The sequence below is a fragment of the Phoenix dactylifera genome, chromosome 2, assembly GCF_009389715.1.
Source record: "Phoenix dactylifera cultivar Barhee BC4 chromosome 2, palm_55x_up_171113_PBpolish2nd_filt_p, whole genome shotgun sequence".
Classification (NCBI taxonomy): Eukaryota; Viridiplantae; Streptophyta; class Magnoliopsida; order Arecales; family Arecaceae; genus Phoenix; species Phoenix dactylifera.
In genome coordinates this window covers 19,974,695-19,996,514 of record NC_052393.1, presented here as the reverse complement: position 1 = coordinate 19,996,514, position 21,820 = coordinate 19,974,695, and the positions used below count along the sequence as shown (strand labels likewise).

General features: G+C 39.9%; 1 protein-coding gene across 1 annotated transcript; it reads right to left on the bottom strand.

Moving 5' to 3' along the window:
- Positions 1–15,285: 15,285 nt before the first annotated feature.
- LOC103722249 (alpha carbonic anhydrase 7-like) lies at positions 15,286–17,239 on the bottom strand. The gene is made up of 6 exons (XM_039115610.1): positions 16,929–17,239; positions 16,732–16,838; positions 16,207–16,309; positions 15,972–16,130; positions 15,838–15,891; positions 15,286–15,677 (listed from the first exon to the last, which is right to left on the bottom strand). Exons 1-6 carry the CDS (start codon positions 17,118–17,120, stop codon positions 15,519–15,521), a joined length of 774 nt encoding a protein of 257 aa, XP_038971538.1. The 5' UTR covers positions 17,121–17,239; the 3' UTR covers positions 15,286–15,518.
- Between the last annotated feature and the right edge of the window lie 4,581 nt (positions 17,240–21,820).

The following is a 21,820-nucleotide window of genomic DNA, read 5'->3' as shown; positions in this document are numbered from 1 at the left end:
TTCTCAGGTCAATCATAATATGATTATGTTATCTCTTGGATAGACTTTGCTATTTTTGGGTATGATAAGAAAATAATAATAATAATAATAATTTGAGCGTATCATGACTCGGGTTAGTTGATTGTTGACCAAATATGGTCTAATTTGTTAAGTATCCGAATAAACTATGCATTATTTGCTCTCATCTTATGATTTATAAGTTTAAGTTAAAGGCTTTGTGGCATATTGAATCATGGTATCAATACTTTGCCTTCTCAGACCTGCTCTTGTGATTTGATACAAATCATCTTTGAGATAGACCGTTGCTATCTAATGATCATCAGTACATGTTCATTTTGTGAATTACATTTCTAGCCATTTAATGATTTGACTCTAAGGTTGGCCATTATCCTTTGAGGGATCAACACACTACCATGATAAGTGTATGAGATCTATTTCATTTCAAGTTTTATCCCAAACACAACTAATTTTAATCAATCCTATTGTGAATCAATCCTGATCCAATCTCGAGTGAACATGCATCAAGATGATAATTTCAATCTGAGATTTTAGTTAGTCACTTATGAAATTTTTGATAATTGATCTAAAGCTATCTATCACACTGATTTTGATCAGGGAGAATGAGATCTTGGATTTATATTACTCAATGGGCTGAACATTTTTAAATTTGAAAGGCTTAGATCTCTTAAATTTCGAGGACGAAATTATTCTAAGGGGGAGAGAATGTGAGATACGGGCTGAAGTCGGCAGCCCCAGCCGACTTCAGCCGCGTCTTCTTTTGGGGAAGAGCCGGAACAGAGGATCGCGATGGCGATCCTCTCCGACTCCTCCGGGGACAAACGGGGCAAGGGCGTCGCGGGATACCCGCAGCACCCCGCTCCGGTAAATCCGCGGCCAACCGCGGCCGCGGATCTCGCTCGAATCGCGACGGAGGGCCGTTACGATGGGCCGATAAAACCCCATCTTACCTTCCCCTAGGGCCACCTCCGAGCTTCTTCCTCCTCCTCCCTCCTTCCCTCCTCCTCCTCTCCTTGGTGACCGGCATGCCCTCCCGCCCAATCAACCATCTGAAGCCCCTTCGTGGGCCATCCCCTGTTCCAAGATTTGTTTTGGCTGTCGGAAAGCCCCACGGCCGTCGCCGCCACTTGACCACCGAACTGAGCCACCTGCGGCCGGGATTCGCCGCCTCCGTCGACCGCCGGTAAGCCCCTTCTTTGGCTCTTCGTTCCATTGCCATTTGTCCTTGATTTTTTTCTCTCTGTTTTGGCCCCAAACCGAGATCACTCTCGGTCTCTTCCTCCCTGTCAGCCACCGCAGCGACCGCCGGCCGCCACTGCGGCTGGCTGGCTGTCAACCGGGCGACAGCCTCCGGCCACCCAAGCCGGCCCTCTACCCTCTTTCCTCTCCCTTCTCTTGGTTTCTATCTCCCCTGTTTATGGGGGGGATTTGGGGAAGATGATGGCCCTTACAGGCCGAACGGGGCCAAGCATGGGCCCTGTTCACCGTGGGCCCAACTTGGGCCCAGTCTGAACCCGAAACCCGAAACAAAAAAAAAAGAAAATCCGAAACCCGAAACCCAGTTCAGATCCGAGCCCGGAATCCGAACCCGAACCCGAACCCGGAACCCGAAACCCAAACCCATTTGGCCAATAAATGAAATTTTGCAGTTAAGCCCTTGGCAGTATATTATTTCACAAAAGAGCCTTCTGCAAGTTATGTTTGATCCCTATAAGAAAGATTATTACATAAGAGTCCCCAAATGTATTCGATTGGTTCCTCTACTAAAGTTTTATTATAGAACAGTACCTTGTAATTAAGTATTAGCCCCTGCAATGCATAAATAATCCATTAGAGACCAACTTTGGGGGCCCTATTGGGCTGGATCTATGCGGGCCAATTGGGCCATGTCCGATATAGGCCCATCGGGCCATGCCCATTATATGCCAACTCTGAGCCCTGTTGGGCCATGTTCAATAGTATTACTTTTGGTTTTGCTTAGCTCTGAAATTTACAAAGAAATTAATTAAATATTAACAGGTGAACTTAATCCGCCTACCTGAAGTAGGAATTAAGCGAGAAGAAGTAAGTAACTTAATACTTCAGGTGTGATTTCTAAATTATTTGATAAACTGATTATGTTTTGACATATGTTTTGTATTTAGTAAAATGGGTTAGGCATGTTAAATTTTATTTGAAAATCATGTTATATGCTCTGAAATCCGTGAAATATAATTGGACAATTTCTGAAATATATTTTTATATACATATGTATTTTCAGCATGGCTATGATCTGTTCTGTTCTGTTCTGGCCCCGCCAATGGGGATTATACGTTGGACCTGTCGACTTGTAATCTGTGAGGAACCGATTTCGACACCGTGCCACCAGTGATTATAATAGTGGTTTCTAGATACCGTTGCCACCGGTTACTAACAATAGTGGTTTCTGGCACTCTGTGCAACCCATGCCACTGGGTTACGTGGCCGTAGCCTATCATGTTGAGATTCTGGTATCAGAGTTTTTGGAAAAATGATAATAAGTTTTGAAAACAGCAAAACAATGATATTTATGATTTATTCCATACATTATCCTGTATTTTGATCTGATATGCTCTGACCCCACTTTGAGGTATTTTGTTGCTTACTGGGCTAGTGTAGCTAATTATTCTATTTTCTCTATTTTTCAGATCCAGAGGCTTGATCGCACAGGATTGGGGAGTGCGTTAGATTTTCCGACGATTTCTTCGATTATTGGCATTTTAGTTAGATTAGTTTGGACATTTGAATTATGTTGTCGAATGTTATTTTGAAAATTTGTAAGACTACTTTTGAACAACTTAAATAATTATATCAGTTTTGAACATCTGTATTTGCTCCGATATGTTCCGATGCCTTGCACGCCTGCGCGGCCCGCCGTGCGGGCGTGCGGCGTCTGCCGCGCCTCGGGCTCGGGGCGTGACAATGTCGAAGTTATTAAATGTTGGATTTTGTATCATCATGGCTTCCATTGGATAGTGTAGAATCCATAGTTCAGCCAACTAATCAACTTACAATTATGAGCTACTTGATTGGTTGGATATATAACGACGCAGGACCTCACCTAAAATAACTAGCCGGAAGATATTATTTAGGTTTTTTGATCTTGTATAAGTACCTAAGATCTACCTAGTGAATAACTGATGTAGGACTAAACACACACCCGCACAGGTCTTCACATATCCCCCCATTCAAGCCCTGACGTCCTCATCAGGCTAAGGGTTCAAATTCATTCAAATCTAATTATAAATACCACGATCGACCTATGATCATCCCCAATAGATTCGTGTTGCAGTATCTCCTAGTACACATTGGTTATGGGCTTTGATACCATTTGTGACGATGTGAACCTCACCCAAAATGGCTAGCCGGAAAATATTATTTGGGTTTCTTGATCTTGTATAAGTATCCAAAATATACCCAACGAATAATCGATGTGGGACTAAAATATGCCCACACAGGCTCTCATAGGATAACTTTACACTATCCACCCTTTAACCGCCATCCAAACAGAGTCTTAATAGAAAAGTGTTCCTGTCACGCCCCGAACCCAGCACCCGGGTCCGGTACGCGACCGGCCGCATGAGCCCTAAAGCAGTGCCCTAAAGATCATGCAAGGCCTATGATTAACCAAAAATTTCAATAAATCCACAATTAATCTAGTAATTCAAATAGAGCAGTCCGACATGTCCAAATAAACAAATTAGTTCAATTACAAGATCTTCAAATGTTCATCGACATCAAAGAAGGATAAACAACTAACTAACTAATGACTCTGGTGCTCGCACTCTGCGCCCATCCCATCCAAAACTATGCATCCTGCAACTCTGGTAAAGAAAAAGAAGAAAAAGGGGGGTGAGCTTTACAGCCCAGTAAGAATCCCTACACATCCATACCAACACAATAATAATATGAATTCGAAAACCACGACAAATCGATGCACATTTCATGAAATCATAAACAGTTTCCATAAGACTCAAATAATCAATATAATTATGAACATCAAGCATCAATAAAAGTCCATAATTATACATCAAACATCAATGAAAATCTGGCCACATAAGAATGATATAGTATATATATAGCTTATAAATCACTATGACTATTTTCAATGCTTTTTCTTCCCATTCCATGTTAACTTGATCCGGATCAATTAACTTTCCGACTTTGGGTCAAATCTTAGTCACATTTCTCAGCCTGTGGTGGGGCAACCAAATTATCACATTTTCAGCCTGTGGCGGGGCCTGCACACTATAGTTCCACATTTCTAGCCTGTGATGGGGCCTATCAAAGTATCACATTTTCAGCCTGTGGCGGGGCCTGCACATTATAGTTCCACATTTCTAGCCTGTGAGGGGGCCTACCAAAGTATCACATTTTCAGCCTGTGGCGGGGCCTGCACATTATAGTTCCACATTTCTAGCCTGTGAGGGGCCTACCAAAGTATCACATTTTCAGCCTGTGGCGGGGCCTGCACATTATAGTTCCACATTTCTAGCCTGTGAGGAGGCCTACCAAAGTACCACATTTTTAACCTGTGACGGGGCCTGCCATAATAACAAGATAAACCCAAAGTCCCTTTTCATGCAATCCAGTTTACATCCACACATCAATTTTTTTTTATTTATTTCCGGCTTTAAACTAACCACGATCACGTTTCCAGCCCGTGACGAGGCAACCAATATCACATGATTAGTTTAGAGCACCACATCCATCAGTCCAATTATGTAGGTGTAGGTTATGCGCATGCATGCATCCATCATGATACCAACCACAAGCGAATACGATCATAATATCAACCACAAGCCAACACAATCAAAATATAATTTAATAAAACTATTTTTGATTTGTCTGGATCATAGCATATCATATATATCTAAGTATATATATATATAAAAAATTATATCATGCAGGATTGGTGTACAAGAATCCTTACAGAAATTGTAGACTGACTCAAGCACAGATCCGAATCACAACCTACGCGCTGGGGTGCTGAGTCCCCTGATCAAACTCTCCTGGCACCGCTGACTCTTCCCCTACAACATCAATTATAATTCACAAACTAAATTATTTAATATTTAAATATTCTAAACCATAATTCACATCTACTATGGGGTCCATCATCAGGTCTCCAAACATCTCAATCCCTCAAATCTAGGGTAGTCGGGGTGGCCCGACTTCCACCCTGTACCATCAGTCTATGTCATCGCCAGCCGTGGCCGCTGCCACGCCGGCGATGATGGCCGGTCCCGATGAAGAGACCAAGAGAAAGGGATGATTCCTCTCTCTTCATGGTTGGGAGTACATTTTCCTTCCTCAAATCTTTTTGATCCAAGGGCAACAGCCATGGTGGCTGTGCCCTCTCCTTCCCCAACCCGACAACAACTCGGCCACCATTGGCCGAACCTTCATCGGCCACTACTCCGGCGATGATGGCCGGCCAAGAGAGGAAGGGATGAAAGAAAAAGTCGGCAGAGGTCGGAAGGCCCTCTGCCTTCTTCTTCTTCCCTAAGACAAAGAACCCCCCCCCCCTTCTTCCACCATCATTGACATAGGGCCACCGTGATGGTGGCTCGGCTCCCCCACCCGACGGCAGCCACAGTGGCTCTCACCGTCGTCACCAGTCGGCGGCCAACCGACGAGAGGAAGAGGGAAAGGGGATGGGATCACGAGGGAGAAAGCCTCGGATCCACACTTCCCATCTTCAGTTAACCCTAGAAATTCCTCACCAAAACCTCCCACAGTCCCGATTCAACCCAGCTTCCATGGATCCGGCCAACCCGGCGGCCGGCGGCGGCTACAAGATCCGAAAAGAGAAGCCGAAACAGGGGTTCCCTGTTTCGAACTCTTCTCCGGCGATTTCACCGGCCAAAAACTTCACCCACGCCGCCCCAAATCCAGGAAATAAAACACAAAGGAAGGAACCATGCTTACCTCGGTCCGGTGGGGGTGTTCCGGCGACCTTTCCGGCGGAAAATCGGAGGAGGAAGACCCTCGGATCCCCAAGCTTCTTCACCCGATTTGTGGGGATCTTCTTGAAGGAAGGAAGAGCTTTAAAGCTTCCTCCACGGTCGGCCGGTTCTCGGAACCGTCGCCTCTCCGGCACTCGGTCTCCTCCGGCGAGTCACCCCCTCTAACGCCGCCGCCCCCCCTCCCCTCTCTTCTCGTTTTTTTTTTTTTTTTTCCCACAATCGTGCCTAGGGCACGATTGTAAACGGGTGGATGGGCCCGGTCTTTTCGGGCCGGCCCGTCCATCTTTTTTTTTTTTTTTTTTTTAGGGGTATTACATACTCTCCCCCTTAAAAAAAATTTCGTCCTCGAAATTAACTTACTTGAAGCCTCAAATTTTTTTTTTTAAAAAAAAATTGCATCCATTATATCATCCCTGAGATTTCAAATAGTCTCCCTCTCGGAGTACCTACCCACAAGATTTGACATACAAAAATTACAGCATCTCAAAACTTAATCCTTTCTATTTATCACACGTAGTAAGTTCTTTTGATCTCCTTCAAAAGAATTCCAACTCCCAACCTTGGATTAAAATGCCATAATTATATCCCAAAGAAATTAATTTCTCTTGATTCTACATAGAGATCATAATTGGCTTAATAGAAATAGGAGAAATCTTTAGTATCAAATGCTCTTAATATTCTATAATCATTTTTCTTTTCATAACTTTGCCTGTGATTAAATGATCAACCTTTATCCTAGGAAAACTGCAAACCCTTTTCAAATAGATAGATTAACAAGTCAGAGCTAGGAGTCGAAGAACTATGTTAAATCATTCCAGGCCCAAGCTTAATCACAAAGCTAACAATCCGTTAACGTTAAATTTGAGATGCCCCAAAATTTTTCTTAGAATTATCAAAAATAGGAGAGCCCATAACTACTTCCAGTAGGCAAAGAATCAACACATTCCCCTCTACTAGAAAACTAACTCAAGTCTTCCATAATAATACCCTTCAGATCAAGGTATCATCATTATTTTTTTTTTCTTTTTCTTATCGGTTTCAAAATAACTCAAACCACTACACTTCCGCTGCGCACTCTGATCTAACTCATCAAATTCTCTAAAGTCACAAAATGATTTCTGTCCAAGGTATCACTTTGCATCGAGACTAAGAAAATCCAAATTTTAAATTTTCAAGTAGAACTAGAGCAAAACCTCTAGATTTTTTTGTTCTCGATTTATATAGAGTATACTTACCATAACTAACCCCCAATCTTTTAGTCAAGTTTAAGATCACTACGTGATCTCCACAACCTTTTTAGAATCCAAAAATATCTAGGTTTAATTTAAAGGGGTAATTCTTGTATTCCCTTAGCAATTTAATCAGAAAATCTACATTGATTTTCCTTCCAACAGAATTTATTTCAAATTCAATGGGTTAGAACTGTTGAGCCAATATCACTATGAGTAGGAATTAACCCTATCAACCTCCAAATTCTTTTTCACCAAAATTCTTAGTGTCTATGATCAATGCTACACATAATAACTCACATAAGCATCTCAAAATCGAAATTTCTACTCAATTTTGTATTTTACAATGACAAAGATTTCAAGTTAACACACCCAATAATCTCCAACAATTATAAGAAAAATTCAGTAGCCCAATCCAAATATGAGAATTCAAATAATTAGAATTCCTCCATCAATATGCATACTCTATGGTCTCAAAATAATCAAATACATCAATAGGAAATAGACCTATTTGCAATATCCAACATGCCAATATCAGATATAATCCACATGCATTTTCAACTTCGAAGAACGTTCCTTTCAATATTATGAAATCTTCTTAGCTCACTCCAATACTATGGAAGATCTACGTACAAATCTCACTCTAATAATTAGTAGCAAAATCAAAAGTACAATCATATCAAAACCCATATCAAGTTTGAATTTTCAGGTCATTTAAATAATATCTAAACATCGTATAACCGATATGCCATTGTTAACCTTCCTACACTTATCTTAGGTCTAACCTCTCTTATCATGATCACAGACAATTTATACTTTCCTTCTACACTCATCGAAAACCAAATCCGATGCATACATTTTATCACAATGCCCAGTGATCTCACACCTTAAGCACTGAATTTAATTATCATGTCTCAAATGATCGTAACCTTAAGCTATGATATATTTCTGTCACAATCTCTAGTGATCTTAAATATATGCTCAGATTCCAATTTGTCACAATTTTCAATGATCTTAAACCTCAAACTCTGATGCCACTAAGGCCACAATCCCTAGTGGTCTTAAACATTAGATTATAATATCATTCTTGTTACAATCTTAAGTGATTATAAACCAAGTCTCTGATAGTTTTTTTTTTAATCATGATTCCCTACTCACACTCACCTGAACCTGAACCTCAGGATATCTTAACCTTAAGCTCTGATACCACTCTGTCACGCCCCGAACCCAGCACCCGGGTCCGGTACGCGACCGGCCGCATGAGCCCTAGAGCAGTGCCCTAAAGATCATGCAAGGCCTATGATTAACCAAAAATTTCAATAAATCCACAATTAATCTAGTAATTCAAATAGAGCAGTCCGACATGTCCAAATAAACAAATTAGTTCAATTACAAGATCTTCAAATGTTCATCGACATCAAAGAAGGATAAACAACTAACTAACTAATGACTCTGGTGCTCGCACTCTGCGCCCATCCCATCCAAAACTATGCATCCTGCAACTCTGGTAAAGAAAAAGAAGAAAAAGGGGGGTGAGCTTTACAGCCCAGTAAGAATCTCTACACATCCATACCAACACAATAATAATATGAATTCGAAAACCACGACAAATCGATGCACATTTCATGAAATCATAAACACTTTCCATAAGACTCAAATAATCAATATAATTATGAACATCAAGCATCAATAAAAGTCCATAATTATACATCAAACATCAATGAAAATCTGGCCACATAAGAATGATATAGTATATATATAGCTTATAAATCACTATGACTATTTTCAATGCTTTTTCTTCCCATTCCATGTTAACTTGATCCGGATCAATTATCTTTCCGACTTTGGGTCAAATCTTAGTCACATTTCTCAGCCTGTGGTGGGGCAACCAAATTATCACATTTTCAGCCTGTGGCGGGGCTTGCACACTATAGTTCCACATTTCTAGCCTGTGATGGGGCCTATCAAAGTATCACATTTTCAGCCTGTGGCGGGGCCTGCACATTATAGTTCCACATTTCTAGCCTGTGAGGGGGTCTACCAAAGTATCACATTTTCAGCCTGTGGCGGGGCCTGCACATTATAGTTCCACATTTCTAGCCTGTGAGGGGCCTACCAAAGTATCACATTTTCAGCCTGTGGCGGGGCCTGCACATTATAGTTCCACATTTCTAGCCTGTGAGGGGGCCTACCAAAGTACCACATTTTTAGCCTGTGACGGGGCGTGCCATAATAACAAGATAAACCCAAAGTCCCTTTTCATGCAATCCAGTTTACATCCACACATCAATTTCTTTTTATTTATTTCTGGCTTTAAACTAACCACGATCACGTTTCCAGCCCGTGACGAGGCAACCAATATCACATGATTAGTTTAGAGCACCACATCCATCAGTCCAATTATGTAGGTGTAGGTTATGCGCATGCATGCATCCATCATGATACCAACCACAAGCGAATACGATCATAATATCAACCACAAGCCAACACAATCAAAATATAATTTAATAAAACTATTTTTGATTTGTCTGGATCATAGCATATCATATATATCTAAGTATATATATATATATAAAAAATTATATCATGCAGGATTGGTGTACAAGGATCCTTACAGAAATTGTAGACTGACTCAAGCACAGATCCGAATCACAACCTACGCGCTGGGGTGCTGAGTCCCCTGATCAAACTCTCCTGGCACCGCTGACTCTTCCCCTACAACATCAATTATAATTCACAAACTAAATTATTTAATATTTAAATATTCTAAACCATAATTCACATCTACTATGGGGTCCATCACCAGGTCCCCAAACATCTCAATCCCTCAAATCTAGGGCAGTCGGGGTGGCCCGACTTCCACCCTGTACCATCAGTCTATGTCGTCGCCAGCCGTGGCCGCTGCCACGCCGGCGATGATGGCCGGTCCCGATGAAGAGACCAAGAGAAAGGGATGATTCCTCTCTCTTCATGGTTGGGAGTACATTTTCCTTCCTCAAATCTTTTTGATCCAAGGGCAACAGCCATGATGGCTGTGCCCTCTCCTTCCCCAACCCGACAACAACTCGGCCACCATTGGCCGAACCTTCATCGGCCACTACTCCGGCGATGATGGCCGGCCAAGAGAGGGAGGGATGAAAGAAAAAGTCGGCAGAGGTCGGAAGGCCCTCTGCCTTCTTCTTCTTCCCTAAGACAAAGAACCCCCCCCTTCTTCCACCATCATTGACATAGGGCCACCGTGATGGTGGCTCGGCTCCCCCACCCGACGGCAGCCACAGTGGCTCTCACCGTCGTCACCAGTCGGCGGCCAACCGACGAGAGGAAGAGGGAAAGGGGATGGGATCACGAGGGAGAAAGCCTCGGATCCACACTTCCCATCTTCAGTTAACCCTAGAAATTCCTCACCAAAACCTCCCACAGTCCCGATTCAACCCAGCTTCCATGGATCCGGCCAACCCGGCGGCCGGCGGCGGCTACAAGATCCGAAAAGAGAAGCCGAAACAGGGGTTCCCTGTTTCGAACTCTTCTCCGGCGATCTCACCGGCCAAAAACTTCACCCACGCCGCCCCAAATCCAGAAAATAAAACACAAAGGAAGGAACCATGCTTACCTCGGTCCGGTGGGGGTGTTCCGGCGACCTTTCCGGCGGAAAATCGGAGGAGGAAGACCCTCGGATCCCCAAGCTTCTTTACCCGATTTGTGGGGATCTTCTTGAAGGAAGGAAGAGCTTTAAAGCTTCCTCCACGGTCGGCCGGTTCTCGGAACCGTCGCCTCTCCGGCACTCGGTCTCCTCCGGCGAGTCACCCCCTCTAACGCCGCCGCCCCCCCCCTCCCCTCTCTTCTCGTTTTTTCTTTTTTTTTTCCCACGATCGTGCCTAGGGCACGATTGTAAACGGGTGGATGGGCCCGGTCTTTTCGGGCCGGCCCGTCCATCTTTTTTTTTTTTTTTTTTTTTTTTAGGGGTATTACAGTTCCTTTTGCCAAAAATCAAGAACAAGAGGATTAAGGGTGGGCAAGAGGCTCTGATTTCTTGAAAGTTGGAAAGGCTCTGATTAGGCTCTGATTTCCTAATCACCTCTTTCTCCTCTCTAAAACATTCGACCGGCCCATTTTAATGGCCTGTGAAAAGCACTAGTAAGCATTTAACTATCTTTTATACAATTCTGACTCGGACCTAGCAGAACAGTCATGCTACTTCCATCTCAACTTTCTCTCTCTGTTTTTTTTTTTTTTTTTTTTTTTTTTTTTTTTTTTTTTTTTTTTTTTTTTTTTTTTTTTTTTTTTTTGAGGAAAGGGAAGGTCAAGCCTATCTGAATTTTATTGAGTAGATGATATTAGAAGTACATATAATGTAGCACAGTAGTACACATATATGGAACACTGAAGAGTGAGATGAGAGCAGAGGTAGAAGGGGTGAAGTATCTAATGGTGGCCTTTTTGCCTGTGATTGTACCGGTCCAAGATAGCAAGAGTTTTAATGCAGAGCTGAAGATGTTGGTGGGGCTGTGGCTGTTGTTGTCAAAGATTTGGCCGCTTTGTGCAAACAAAATATCATCATGAAGCTGCATGATGGGACATCATGCAATATTCAGAATCTACTTCGATCGGTATGGAGATTGGAGAGCTCTGGTCTTTGAAATGGAACATCTAACTACCATATGGATGGCTCATGGTTAAACTGATTTGGTAAATTAAAGATTTTTTTTTACATGAATACCTTCCTAAATATCGAATTTTGCATAAATACCCTTCTAAAATTGATATTTACATGTATACCCTCTTAAAACACTTGTTTTGCTATTCTACCCTTTTTTTAATTCTTGTTATTATATATATACCCATGCCATCTAGCGCTGTTAAAAAATTAACGGTTTCAAATTAAAATAACTAAAATATTCTTAATGAGTAGACGTGCAAATAAAAATATATATAAGGGTATACAAGCAAATAGCAACTTTATAAGGATATTCATGTAATTTTCTATATTTAAAAGGGTATATATGTAAAAAAGAATTCTAGTAGGTAGAAAGAATTTAGATATATTAATTAATGTAGTAGCCTTCATAATTATGTATTTATTAGTTAATATCTTCTCTCTAGGCCTTAGAAGAAACTTCATCATGAGCATCCTCTGCATAAAACACTTTGAAATAGGAATAATTATTTAAAACCTATTTGGCACCATAATTATTTTTTTGTTTTTATTTTTGTATAAATTAGAGAAATTTTATGTCGAGCTTGATTAATACTGCAAATGGGTCGGGTTGACCCGTGACCCACGTAGATCCGACCCGACCCGCGTAGATCCGACTCGATCCGATCCATTTGCATTCTTACATGTTATCATCCTCGTTATTTGCACTCTGATGTAGAGAAACTTAGCTCGGATCTAACACTCTAAATAAAGGACTCCTATGTTGGATCGGCATTACTGTTCCAACTGGTTCATCAATTTGGTACAATAGGCATATCAATATTAATTATCATGAGGTGCAAGATTTATGTTTCAAAAAATCTTTCTCCACGACCAAAAAGAGGGGGAGGGAAAGAAATTAACAAAAAGTAAAGCCTCGCACACAATAAATACCTGCCAATTACTGATAACTCTTGTACGATATGCACGAATAGAGAGTGACAGTAGGGGGTGCAAATCCATCATAAATGACATAATTAGGTCATAGACATGCAAATTGAAAGAGAGGCAAAGAGACGCAACATTGCCTTTTAACTTCACGTGATTGCAATCTCGCGAACGCCCACGGGCGAATGCTCGCGGGAGGGATCGCGATCGCGAGATCGAGATCTCGATCTCGTGAACTCCCGCGGGCGAACGTCCGCGCGATCGCGATAGCTGAAGGGCAATAGTGTAATTTCAAATTTTTATTTTATTTTTAATTAATATAAAGATATATTTTTTTAACACAGTTAAAACAACCGTTATGTTAAGAGCATTTATACAATAATAGAGTTTTACGAGGGTATACATGCAAATATCAATTTTGGAAGAGTATTCATGCAAAATCCAATATTTATAAAGAATTTTTTTTCCCTAATTCTAATTCTTCGGAGGAAAAAATTCACTTTTTTATCTTGTTGATAGAAGGTTTGTGATTACTAATCATGAATAGAGGTAGGATAAAAAAATAGATCTGGAGGAAAAAATCAAAAGTTATTACCCGAAACTTCTAACTCTTATTACAGGGAAAGGCTTTTTGCTCACCCCGCGAAAGGCGCATGGGTTGACTCTATTGTAAATAATGAAATAAGTTGTATTTCTCTTTTCGTTTCGGAGAGTGGTAGTCCGGAGTGTAACTAAGGGGGTTCGGGGGTACTCCCCTGAAACCTGCCCGATAGGGGCTACTTATTTATAGTTTTATAAATGAGAATTTATAAAACTACTGCCTCCTTTCACAAAGGTGAAAGAAGGGGTTCTCAAACGGCGAAGCCTTATCTTGCCTCCAGAAGTTATCTATTCCTCCATGAGTTCCTTCTCTTCTTCAATTATGATGCACTGGAATGATTTTCAGAGGGCATTTCGAGGACTGTGGTTTATGGTTTCTGGCTGGTCAAATCTCTGAATCACAGGAGTTTCTTGAGTATTCATGCAAAAAATCCTAAATTAAAATTACTAATTTTGTGCTTTGTGTGAGATGTGCTAAAATTGTGGGTCATCTATGGAGTAGTTGGACAGCCTGACTTCGTTGACTGAAGCTCTTCATACTTTATATGATGTGAGAGGGAGAAGAAGGAAAAGAGAAAAAGTGGAGGCCGACTGGCAGAGCGCCAGCAAGCCGAGCAGAGGCTAGCGGAGATCGGCGACCCATATAGAGGCCCGTAAGCCATGCAGAGGAGGCGGAGGAGGGCTCCGCAACTGGGTCTCCTATTTCATTTGAACTAGGGTCTAGCCTTTTTTTTTTATTTCGCGACTTGCCGACTTCACTTAAAGATCTGGCCCCTTTTTTTGATTTCGCAACTCCGCTGGCACTCTGCCAGCCTCCGCCACCCTTCTTCTCTCTTCCTCCCCTCTCTTCCCCTTCTATCTCTTTTTCTTTCTCTTGTTTGTCGTCTCTTCCGTCTTTTTTACTGTATCGGTACTAGGCCGGCACGAAATGATATGAAGGTGTACTGATCCGTATCGCCGGACAACCAGTCCGAGTTCCAGTTCCGGCACAGCAGATCCTGTCTTGGATTGTTACACTTTAAGTTCAATTTACAAACAAATCAGTTGATGTTATGATGTAGATGTGGGGTTGTAAATTTGCAGATATTTCATTGCAGAAGGAACGGTAATCAATACTAGACAAAGAATTTGAACCTTTGACTTCATATTTATTGCATAGAGAATTGTAGTGGAAAATATATAGAGCAAGAAGGAAAGAGAAGGATGGACGGTCTTGCCTCATAAATAAGAATAGGAATATTTGGCTTAGAACAAATTCATACATAACTACCGAGAAATCCACTTCCACTCAAATATAAGTTTTCAGGGATTCTTTTGGGAAACTTGTATTAAAAAAAAAAAACATTACTGAACGTACAAAACTTGTAAAAAAATTAGATTCCCAACATATGATCATTGAAAAAAGTTGCAAAAACTTGTCGTTACCTCTTGTTGCTATTTAAATCTTGGAGATTCCAGCATCTTTTCCATGTAAATGGAATGCATACGCAGTCCCACATCATTTATTCCAATCCCCTACTTAAAGATTTAAACGCTATTGTTTGAAACAAGGAAGAAAAGGAACGAGAAAAATTTTAAATAAAGGTGTATCTATTCACCTAATTGATGCCAACTTGAAAAATCATCATTAATCCACTTAAAACAAATTCCTGGGTGTTCTCTTTTTGGTTTTCATGCATTTTCCTACGTATTTCTCGAAATATATTTTAGTTATTTGTAATTACGTTTCCTTTTCCTGGCATTAGGATCCTTTTCCAACCATCATTTCCTGTTTCTTGCTTTTGCATTGTTTCAGCATTAGCTTCCCTCAATGGCACAAAATTGGAGAGAGCAATTGCACCATAATCAACAGCAGAGTATATACAACTTATCTTGCACAATTAGGCTCTTGCAGACATTAAGAGTTTGCAATACCAACAGCTACAACACTTATTTTTTCAAAAGAAAGCCAAAAAAAAAGGTTACAACACATATACATGCATGCAAGCACAATATCCTTGAACTGCACTGAAGGGCATTATATATAAATACAAATACTGAAGCAAACCACAAACTGCAACTAGTTTCTTCAAGCATGTAACCTCAATCATAAAGCTGCATAAATTATTTGTGATTACTGTGGCAGAGCAGCCACTTCAAGAAACTAGATTTGCGGCATAAGTTTTCCCTATCAAAATATTTCATATGTTCTTCCTGGGCCCGTGGCTTGTAAAGAAAAATTGCGCGCCCATTGATCGGTTGGACCAGCCTCGCATTATTTTCCTACATGATATGTCGCAGATCACACATGTCAAACACTCTTTGTTATGATCCAATATTCATATAATAGATCGCTTACAAATATCAAACAATTAATTCTAAATCCTTGAATTATCCATTCAGTAAACTATACATTTCTTGATCAACCAACTAGTCATCTTACCCTGTGTAAAGCGCTCCTTAGCTTGCGCACTTGCCTTTTCGAGACAAATCTCACCTAATCCATGATAAAATGATTCATAAGATCGAAACATTGACGAAGAGACAAGCCATGTAAGTTAGGTTATGAGGTCATACCTCCTGAATTAGGCTCCATATGACACCTTCAGTGCAAGGTGGAGTGGTTAGAGAGCCTATGTATCTATAATAAGGGGCTCCAATCTCTATCACTGGTGGTGGCACAAGTCCCGCAGGCACCACATCATTTGTCACCAGTATTGCTACAAACTTCATCAGCTGAGTCAATAAGATAAAACCATATTAGTTGGAGGAAGAGATGGAAGCAGAAGGGAAGTTCTTTGTGGAATCAAACCTTGAAGAGGAAAGGATCTGGTGGGCCAAACTGGTACATAATACTGATAACTGCTGTGTCTCCGTCTGCACTTCTGTGGACCATATGTAACTCCAGCGGGTATCTGCGGGCACCATTCGTTTTGTTTTTTGAGATTCATCATCCTAAGTCTCACTGACAAGTAACTATATGTTGTCTAGATTTAGGTCTTGGGTTCAAAAACATAGAATACTGAGATTTGATGAAGTCCTGCTTGGGTTAAATCCAGTAACATCTATGGACAACCTTCGAAAGGAGCAGAATCAAAGGTGGACCTCTAATGTACTGTTTTGAACTGGTGCAATTTTCCCTTGTTTCTTTTTGGTGGTCTGTGAGGACCAAGTGGTTTTGTATTTACTTCATTTCTTCTCCTTGTATTTGGCATTCACAGCACAGGCCATGGTGGCTTACTGTGGATCAGATTTTGACTCAAAAGAAATCTACATTGAAGCTAGCCATGTACCAATATGAATCGCCTAATCTAGGAGATCAATCATAGGGCAACACCTTTCTCCAAGAAGTTTGTGCTCGGAAGGTGAGTGCCAATGACATTGCTCGAGAACATAGGCCTTGCTGTCGATCGAAAGAGAACCTGCACCTTCTGTCCAATTGACCTAGAAGCATCAATGATGAAACGAAGAATAAGTACTCGGTTGCAGAAAGAAGAAGAGAAACAAAGAATAGCTTAATCATAAATTTCTCACCATTATAACATGGCTGCTTTTCTGCATAATTGCACGAGAGATGTCATAGCTTGTTATCAAGCTCCCTATACTTTGATTAACCTGAATGTTGTCAGAGTTGACATCTATTGGTGATTGCTCTTTTCCATCCTTACACTCTGCCCAATTTTCATTTAAATCCTTCACTTCTAACACATAATAGATCAAATCCATAAGTTTGCTCCATTAAAGTTTGCACTAAAAGACAAAATGTATATGGTTTGATGTACACATTCAATGAGAATGACAATGCCAGTGACCATTGTTTTGCCTGAGAAGTAAGGTTACCATCATTTGATGGATCTTTTTATTGTTAAATACCATGTAACTTAATTTTTTTTTTTTTTTTTTGATGCAAGGATGTCTCTTCTATCCTGACAAATATAGTTGGTAATGAAATCTCTCAAATTGCATCTATGTGCCATAAGCTATGTCGTCAGCCACAACTTGATCATATATGTTTTAATGAACTAGTTTCTTGTAGCATATTGAAGTCAAGCATGGATCTAGGTCTTGCCTGCAACCAAAAACCTTGATTCAAATTGCTTCTGCGACCACAACCCATCTTGCTCTTGCTCCGAGAGTGTGCTTACTCCAATCTCATGGATCCCATGTCCAGCTCATTTTGTTTCGAGAATGATGCAGAACCGGAATAAAATCTAGCATGGAGCCTTGATTAAGAGTCTTTGTTTTATAATTCTGTTTTAGTTGAGTCCAGAGTCCTTGTTTTGTTCAAGTTGGTTTCTGAATTACGTTTGTTTTAGTTCTGAATTCGGACTTAATTCGGAGTCTGTTTTGATTAGGATTTGATTATGAATATCATCCTTTTGTTAGGGATTTAGGGTGAGTTCGTGGCCATATAAAAAGGGATATAAATGGCCGCCGTTCTCCTTCATTTCATTGTGTTTTTTTTTTCGTGAATGAGAAAAATTGCAGAAGCTCTGTTTTGAGCCCAAAAACTCCCCTATTTCTTTGTTTGGTTGTTTGAATTCAGCCGCAAGACAACAGGAGTTTGTTTTCTTTCCCACGCTTCCACATCAGAGAAGTCCATGATCTATCCTTTTATAACCTTAGATGAATATCCAAGGGAGAAGTATCATTTTGGATACAGTATGGAAGAAAGGCTCAGAGGATTGGCAGCGGAAACAATGCCATTTTGAAGAATTTTCACATACATTAATAATTTTTCTTTTGTCTCTTCCATCTCCTTCGTGCCCCCACGTTTATTATATATTTTTTTTAAAAAATTATAATATAATTATCAATATTATAACGTATAATATAATCATTTATTTTGAAAAGAAAGACGAGCAAATAATTTATATCAATTCTTTATCAAGATTTCAAATCCCACGTGAAGATAGAATCTTTTGAGCACCTCAATTTTTTTTTCTATTCTCTAAGCTAACTAACTTATCTTTTTATCTAGCAAACTTAATTTTCCTCTATCCCCATCTCAGTAATTTTATTCGCCTCCAATCTCTATTCCCATTTTTAATTTTATTTTCAATTTATTTAACATCATTTGTTATTTTATCTAATATTTTATTCTTTATTCGAATTATGATTTTTATTATCTTATCTATTTTGCTATTAAACGAATATGCTTGTAGGAATAAATGAGCTGATGGGTTCATTAATTTAATTATCTAGAGATCTTCTTCCAAGTACATGATGCATGAAATTTATGCAATAAGAACTTTCTTTACTTTTTTTCTTTTTTATTTTCTATTTTACTGCCTCACATCATATGTCGTGAACATAATGGATCTGATGATCATTAGATAGTCCAATAATTTGTGGCAGCATGCCCTATACATCATTAGCTGAGAATCTATGTAATTAAATATTTTTAAAAAATAACACTGCGAATCTCACCATCCTGAAATGGGGCTAAGACCTCCTCATCATCAAGGTGAGCGATGCAAACTAGCTAAGATAAAAAAAACACTAGCTTGAGAAAATCATGTGATGGCAACGCAATCTGCCACAAATTGATGGTGTGTGAGATGTCCAATCAAATCTTCCATTAAACAATGAGTCTATTTTTTTTTTATTTTTCAAAGATTGTGTTTTTTATATTAGATATTGTCTTCTTATTAAATATATATGAGAAATTCATAGAATACAAGTGGAATATTCTCCCTACCCCTTCTTCGAACCCGTGCGGAAACCAGGTGACATATGGTGCAGGTGAGGGCGGCCAATAACTTTGTATAAGAATTAAATAGTCCTTATGCAAGGCTGTATGAATTTCTTTATTCCAAATAATGGTGGAAGCGCCATTCACTTGTGCCAAAGGCTTAGAGGTCATACTTTCTATGGTTGATAGTAGAGACACACAACCTCCGCCCAGTGGAGAGGGAAAGCACATATCTTTTTCCTTTTTTTCCTGGAGAAATCAAGCACTAGGATTTATGAAGTCATGCATATTTCATCTGAACTTTTTTAAGCCTAAAATTATGTGCAGATAGTGAGATATTTGAACATACTTGCATTAGCTAGTCTAAAGAGAAGACTTACCAATTGCTTCAGATGCGGAGGGAGTTGTTTGAGAGAGGAAGAGGGCAAGGCAAGCACACAAGAATAAGAAGAAAGGTGGTCCTGGCTTCCTCATGTTTTGGACGGTCGAGTGGATGGAAACCTGGAAACCCCAAGCGTCTCGGGATGCCCTTGGTTCAATGGAAGGCCCCTGCATGGGCTGCTCTGTTCTTATAGAGAGAGAGAGAGAAATGGAAGTATCTGATCTGCATGTGGAAAAGAGACAAAGGTACAATGCCTAGATGCTGGATCGATCCCTCTTTCCTTTCTAAGGGGCCACTTAATTGGTACGAACCTACAATTATCATGAACCATATGGCCCCCTAAGGAAGGGAAGAGAGGGATCGACCCATTGTTTAGGAAATTCTCTGTTAGAAAAATAACCATATAAAGAGAATATTGATGTAGTTTTCTTTTTCTTTTTGAGAAATAATGTATCTTTTTCACTATTAACATAACATATTACTGTTCTTATATTAATACAAAAGACTTTGACGAAGACTAGGATGGATAGTTTTTGGACGTATTATGTAGCTGCTTTTTCACTTTTACGTCATCTTTTTTTTTTCGACATCGTTGGCTGTTCTCACACAAAAGTTGTGTGGCGGGTGCAAGACGGCATGTCAAATTTATCTCAAAATAAAAAAAAAGGTACGCCAAAACTCTGTCATTCTAGTCTATTTTTACAATAGAACTTGCATTCGTTATTTCATTTTTTCCTTAGATATGGTGGGGACCGTGGTCACAGTTCTCTTCAAAAAACGAAAAAAAAAGAAAAAGAAAAAGAAAAAAAAAAGGACCATAGCCCATCAAGGTTCATTATTGAGAGAATGAAAGGATATTAAAGAAGGAGACTAACTTGACCTTTGTACAATAAGCAGATGGAGACTGCTGACCACCATTTTATGTCTCACTTTTTTATTAAGAAAATTGGCCACCATTTTCAGAGGCTTTGAAACTTTGTCCTCTCCCAGATTCTCTCTTTGATCATAATTTGGAGCTTTTGGAGGACTTCTATTTAATTTCTAGAAGAATTAGGAAGGGTTGGCATATTGCGGACGCCGTTGCCTGTTGGAGCTTGTTGGTGGACAATTTAAGTTAGCGTAAAGCAATATATGGCTTCTTATATATCAAAGATTAGACTAGAGTTGCATCAAACAAGTTTATAAACTTTTAACCTCTTTAAGAAGAGCTGTTAACTTAGAAGGCTTTGGGTTTGAATGCCCAAAGTTCATACCAACTAAATCTAATGGCTATAAATGCATAATAACAGATATTTATTGATAGGTAAACCTTACCAACTTTCTCATACATAGGTACGTGAAGAGATTAAACATCGATCTTGTTGAAAGAATCTGTAGAACCCTACAACTCCTTGGGAAATAATTGAGTTCCTCATCGTTCCATTTTGAAACAATGATGATGACGATGTCCACGATGACAATGATAGGCGATATTATAATATGTGACGAGATTTAATTGAATGAAGCCATCATGTTTGTTATTGTTCTCTGATGTTTCTGCAAAAATATCTACTTGAAGGCTGGACTTAGCAAATGCCAGTACATCCACTATAATGCTTAAACATAGTAAACCTAGGAGCTATGATGAATCTATGATAGGACGGTTACTCTATTGGAAGATTGGGAGGACTCAAACTTTTTGTTGCCTAAATAGTAAAAGAATAAACTTAAGGGCATATTCCAGTAAGGGAAGAAGGGAGGAGAAGGAAAGGATAGAGGACCAGTGACGATGAGGAAAAAAGATATTAAAATTTTTGGAAGAAAGAAAAAATGCCTATAGAGATTTTTTTTTTCTCCCTCTTGTACGGGATTAGGGCTGGCTCAACTCTTAGAAGACTTAGGCAGTCGCGTTAGGCCCCGACCCCCAAATGCATTTATTATAGTGAGTTCATTGGGGGCCTCCAAATGCATTGGGGGCCTCAAATGCTACATATTTTTATAGCTATAAATGCATTGAGGCCTCTAAATGCATTTATGTTGGGACGTAATTCTTATCTAAAGAAATTTATTATCTTTTTCTTTATTTATGCATTGAGACCCCTAAATGAATTTATGTTGGGGCCTTTGAGTTCGCCTTAGGCCTCCAAATACATTAAGCCGCTCCTACACGGAATTTGTGTTGGAGAGTATTAGGTTGATATGGGACAGCATAAACGGGCTGCACAGCCTAGGAGTTCAATAGGAAATTCAGTCCAATCATGTCAGATTATCCAAATAGGCCTCAAATCTAATTAATTTAAACATATGTTTGAGAGCGATAAGGCAAGAATCTATTATGTTTTGCTAGAAAGTTTCAAAGCAGTTTTGTTC

Excerpts from the sequence above, each read along its gene's own strand:
- LOC103722249 (XM_039115610.1), bottom strand. The coding sequence starts at position 17,120 with ATGGATTTGATCTATTATGTGTTAGAAGTGAAGGATTTAAATGAAAAT. Across the intron at positions 16,131-16,206 it reads CAGATCCTTTCCTCTTCAAG|CTGATGAAGTTTGTAGCAAT; the intron begins GTTTGATTCCAC and ends TTATTGACTCAG. Across the intron at positions 15,678-15,837 it reads TAAGGAGCGCTTTACACAGG|GAAAATAATGCGAGGCTGGT; the intron begins GTAAGATGACTA and ends CATATCATGTAG.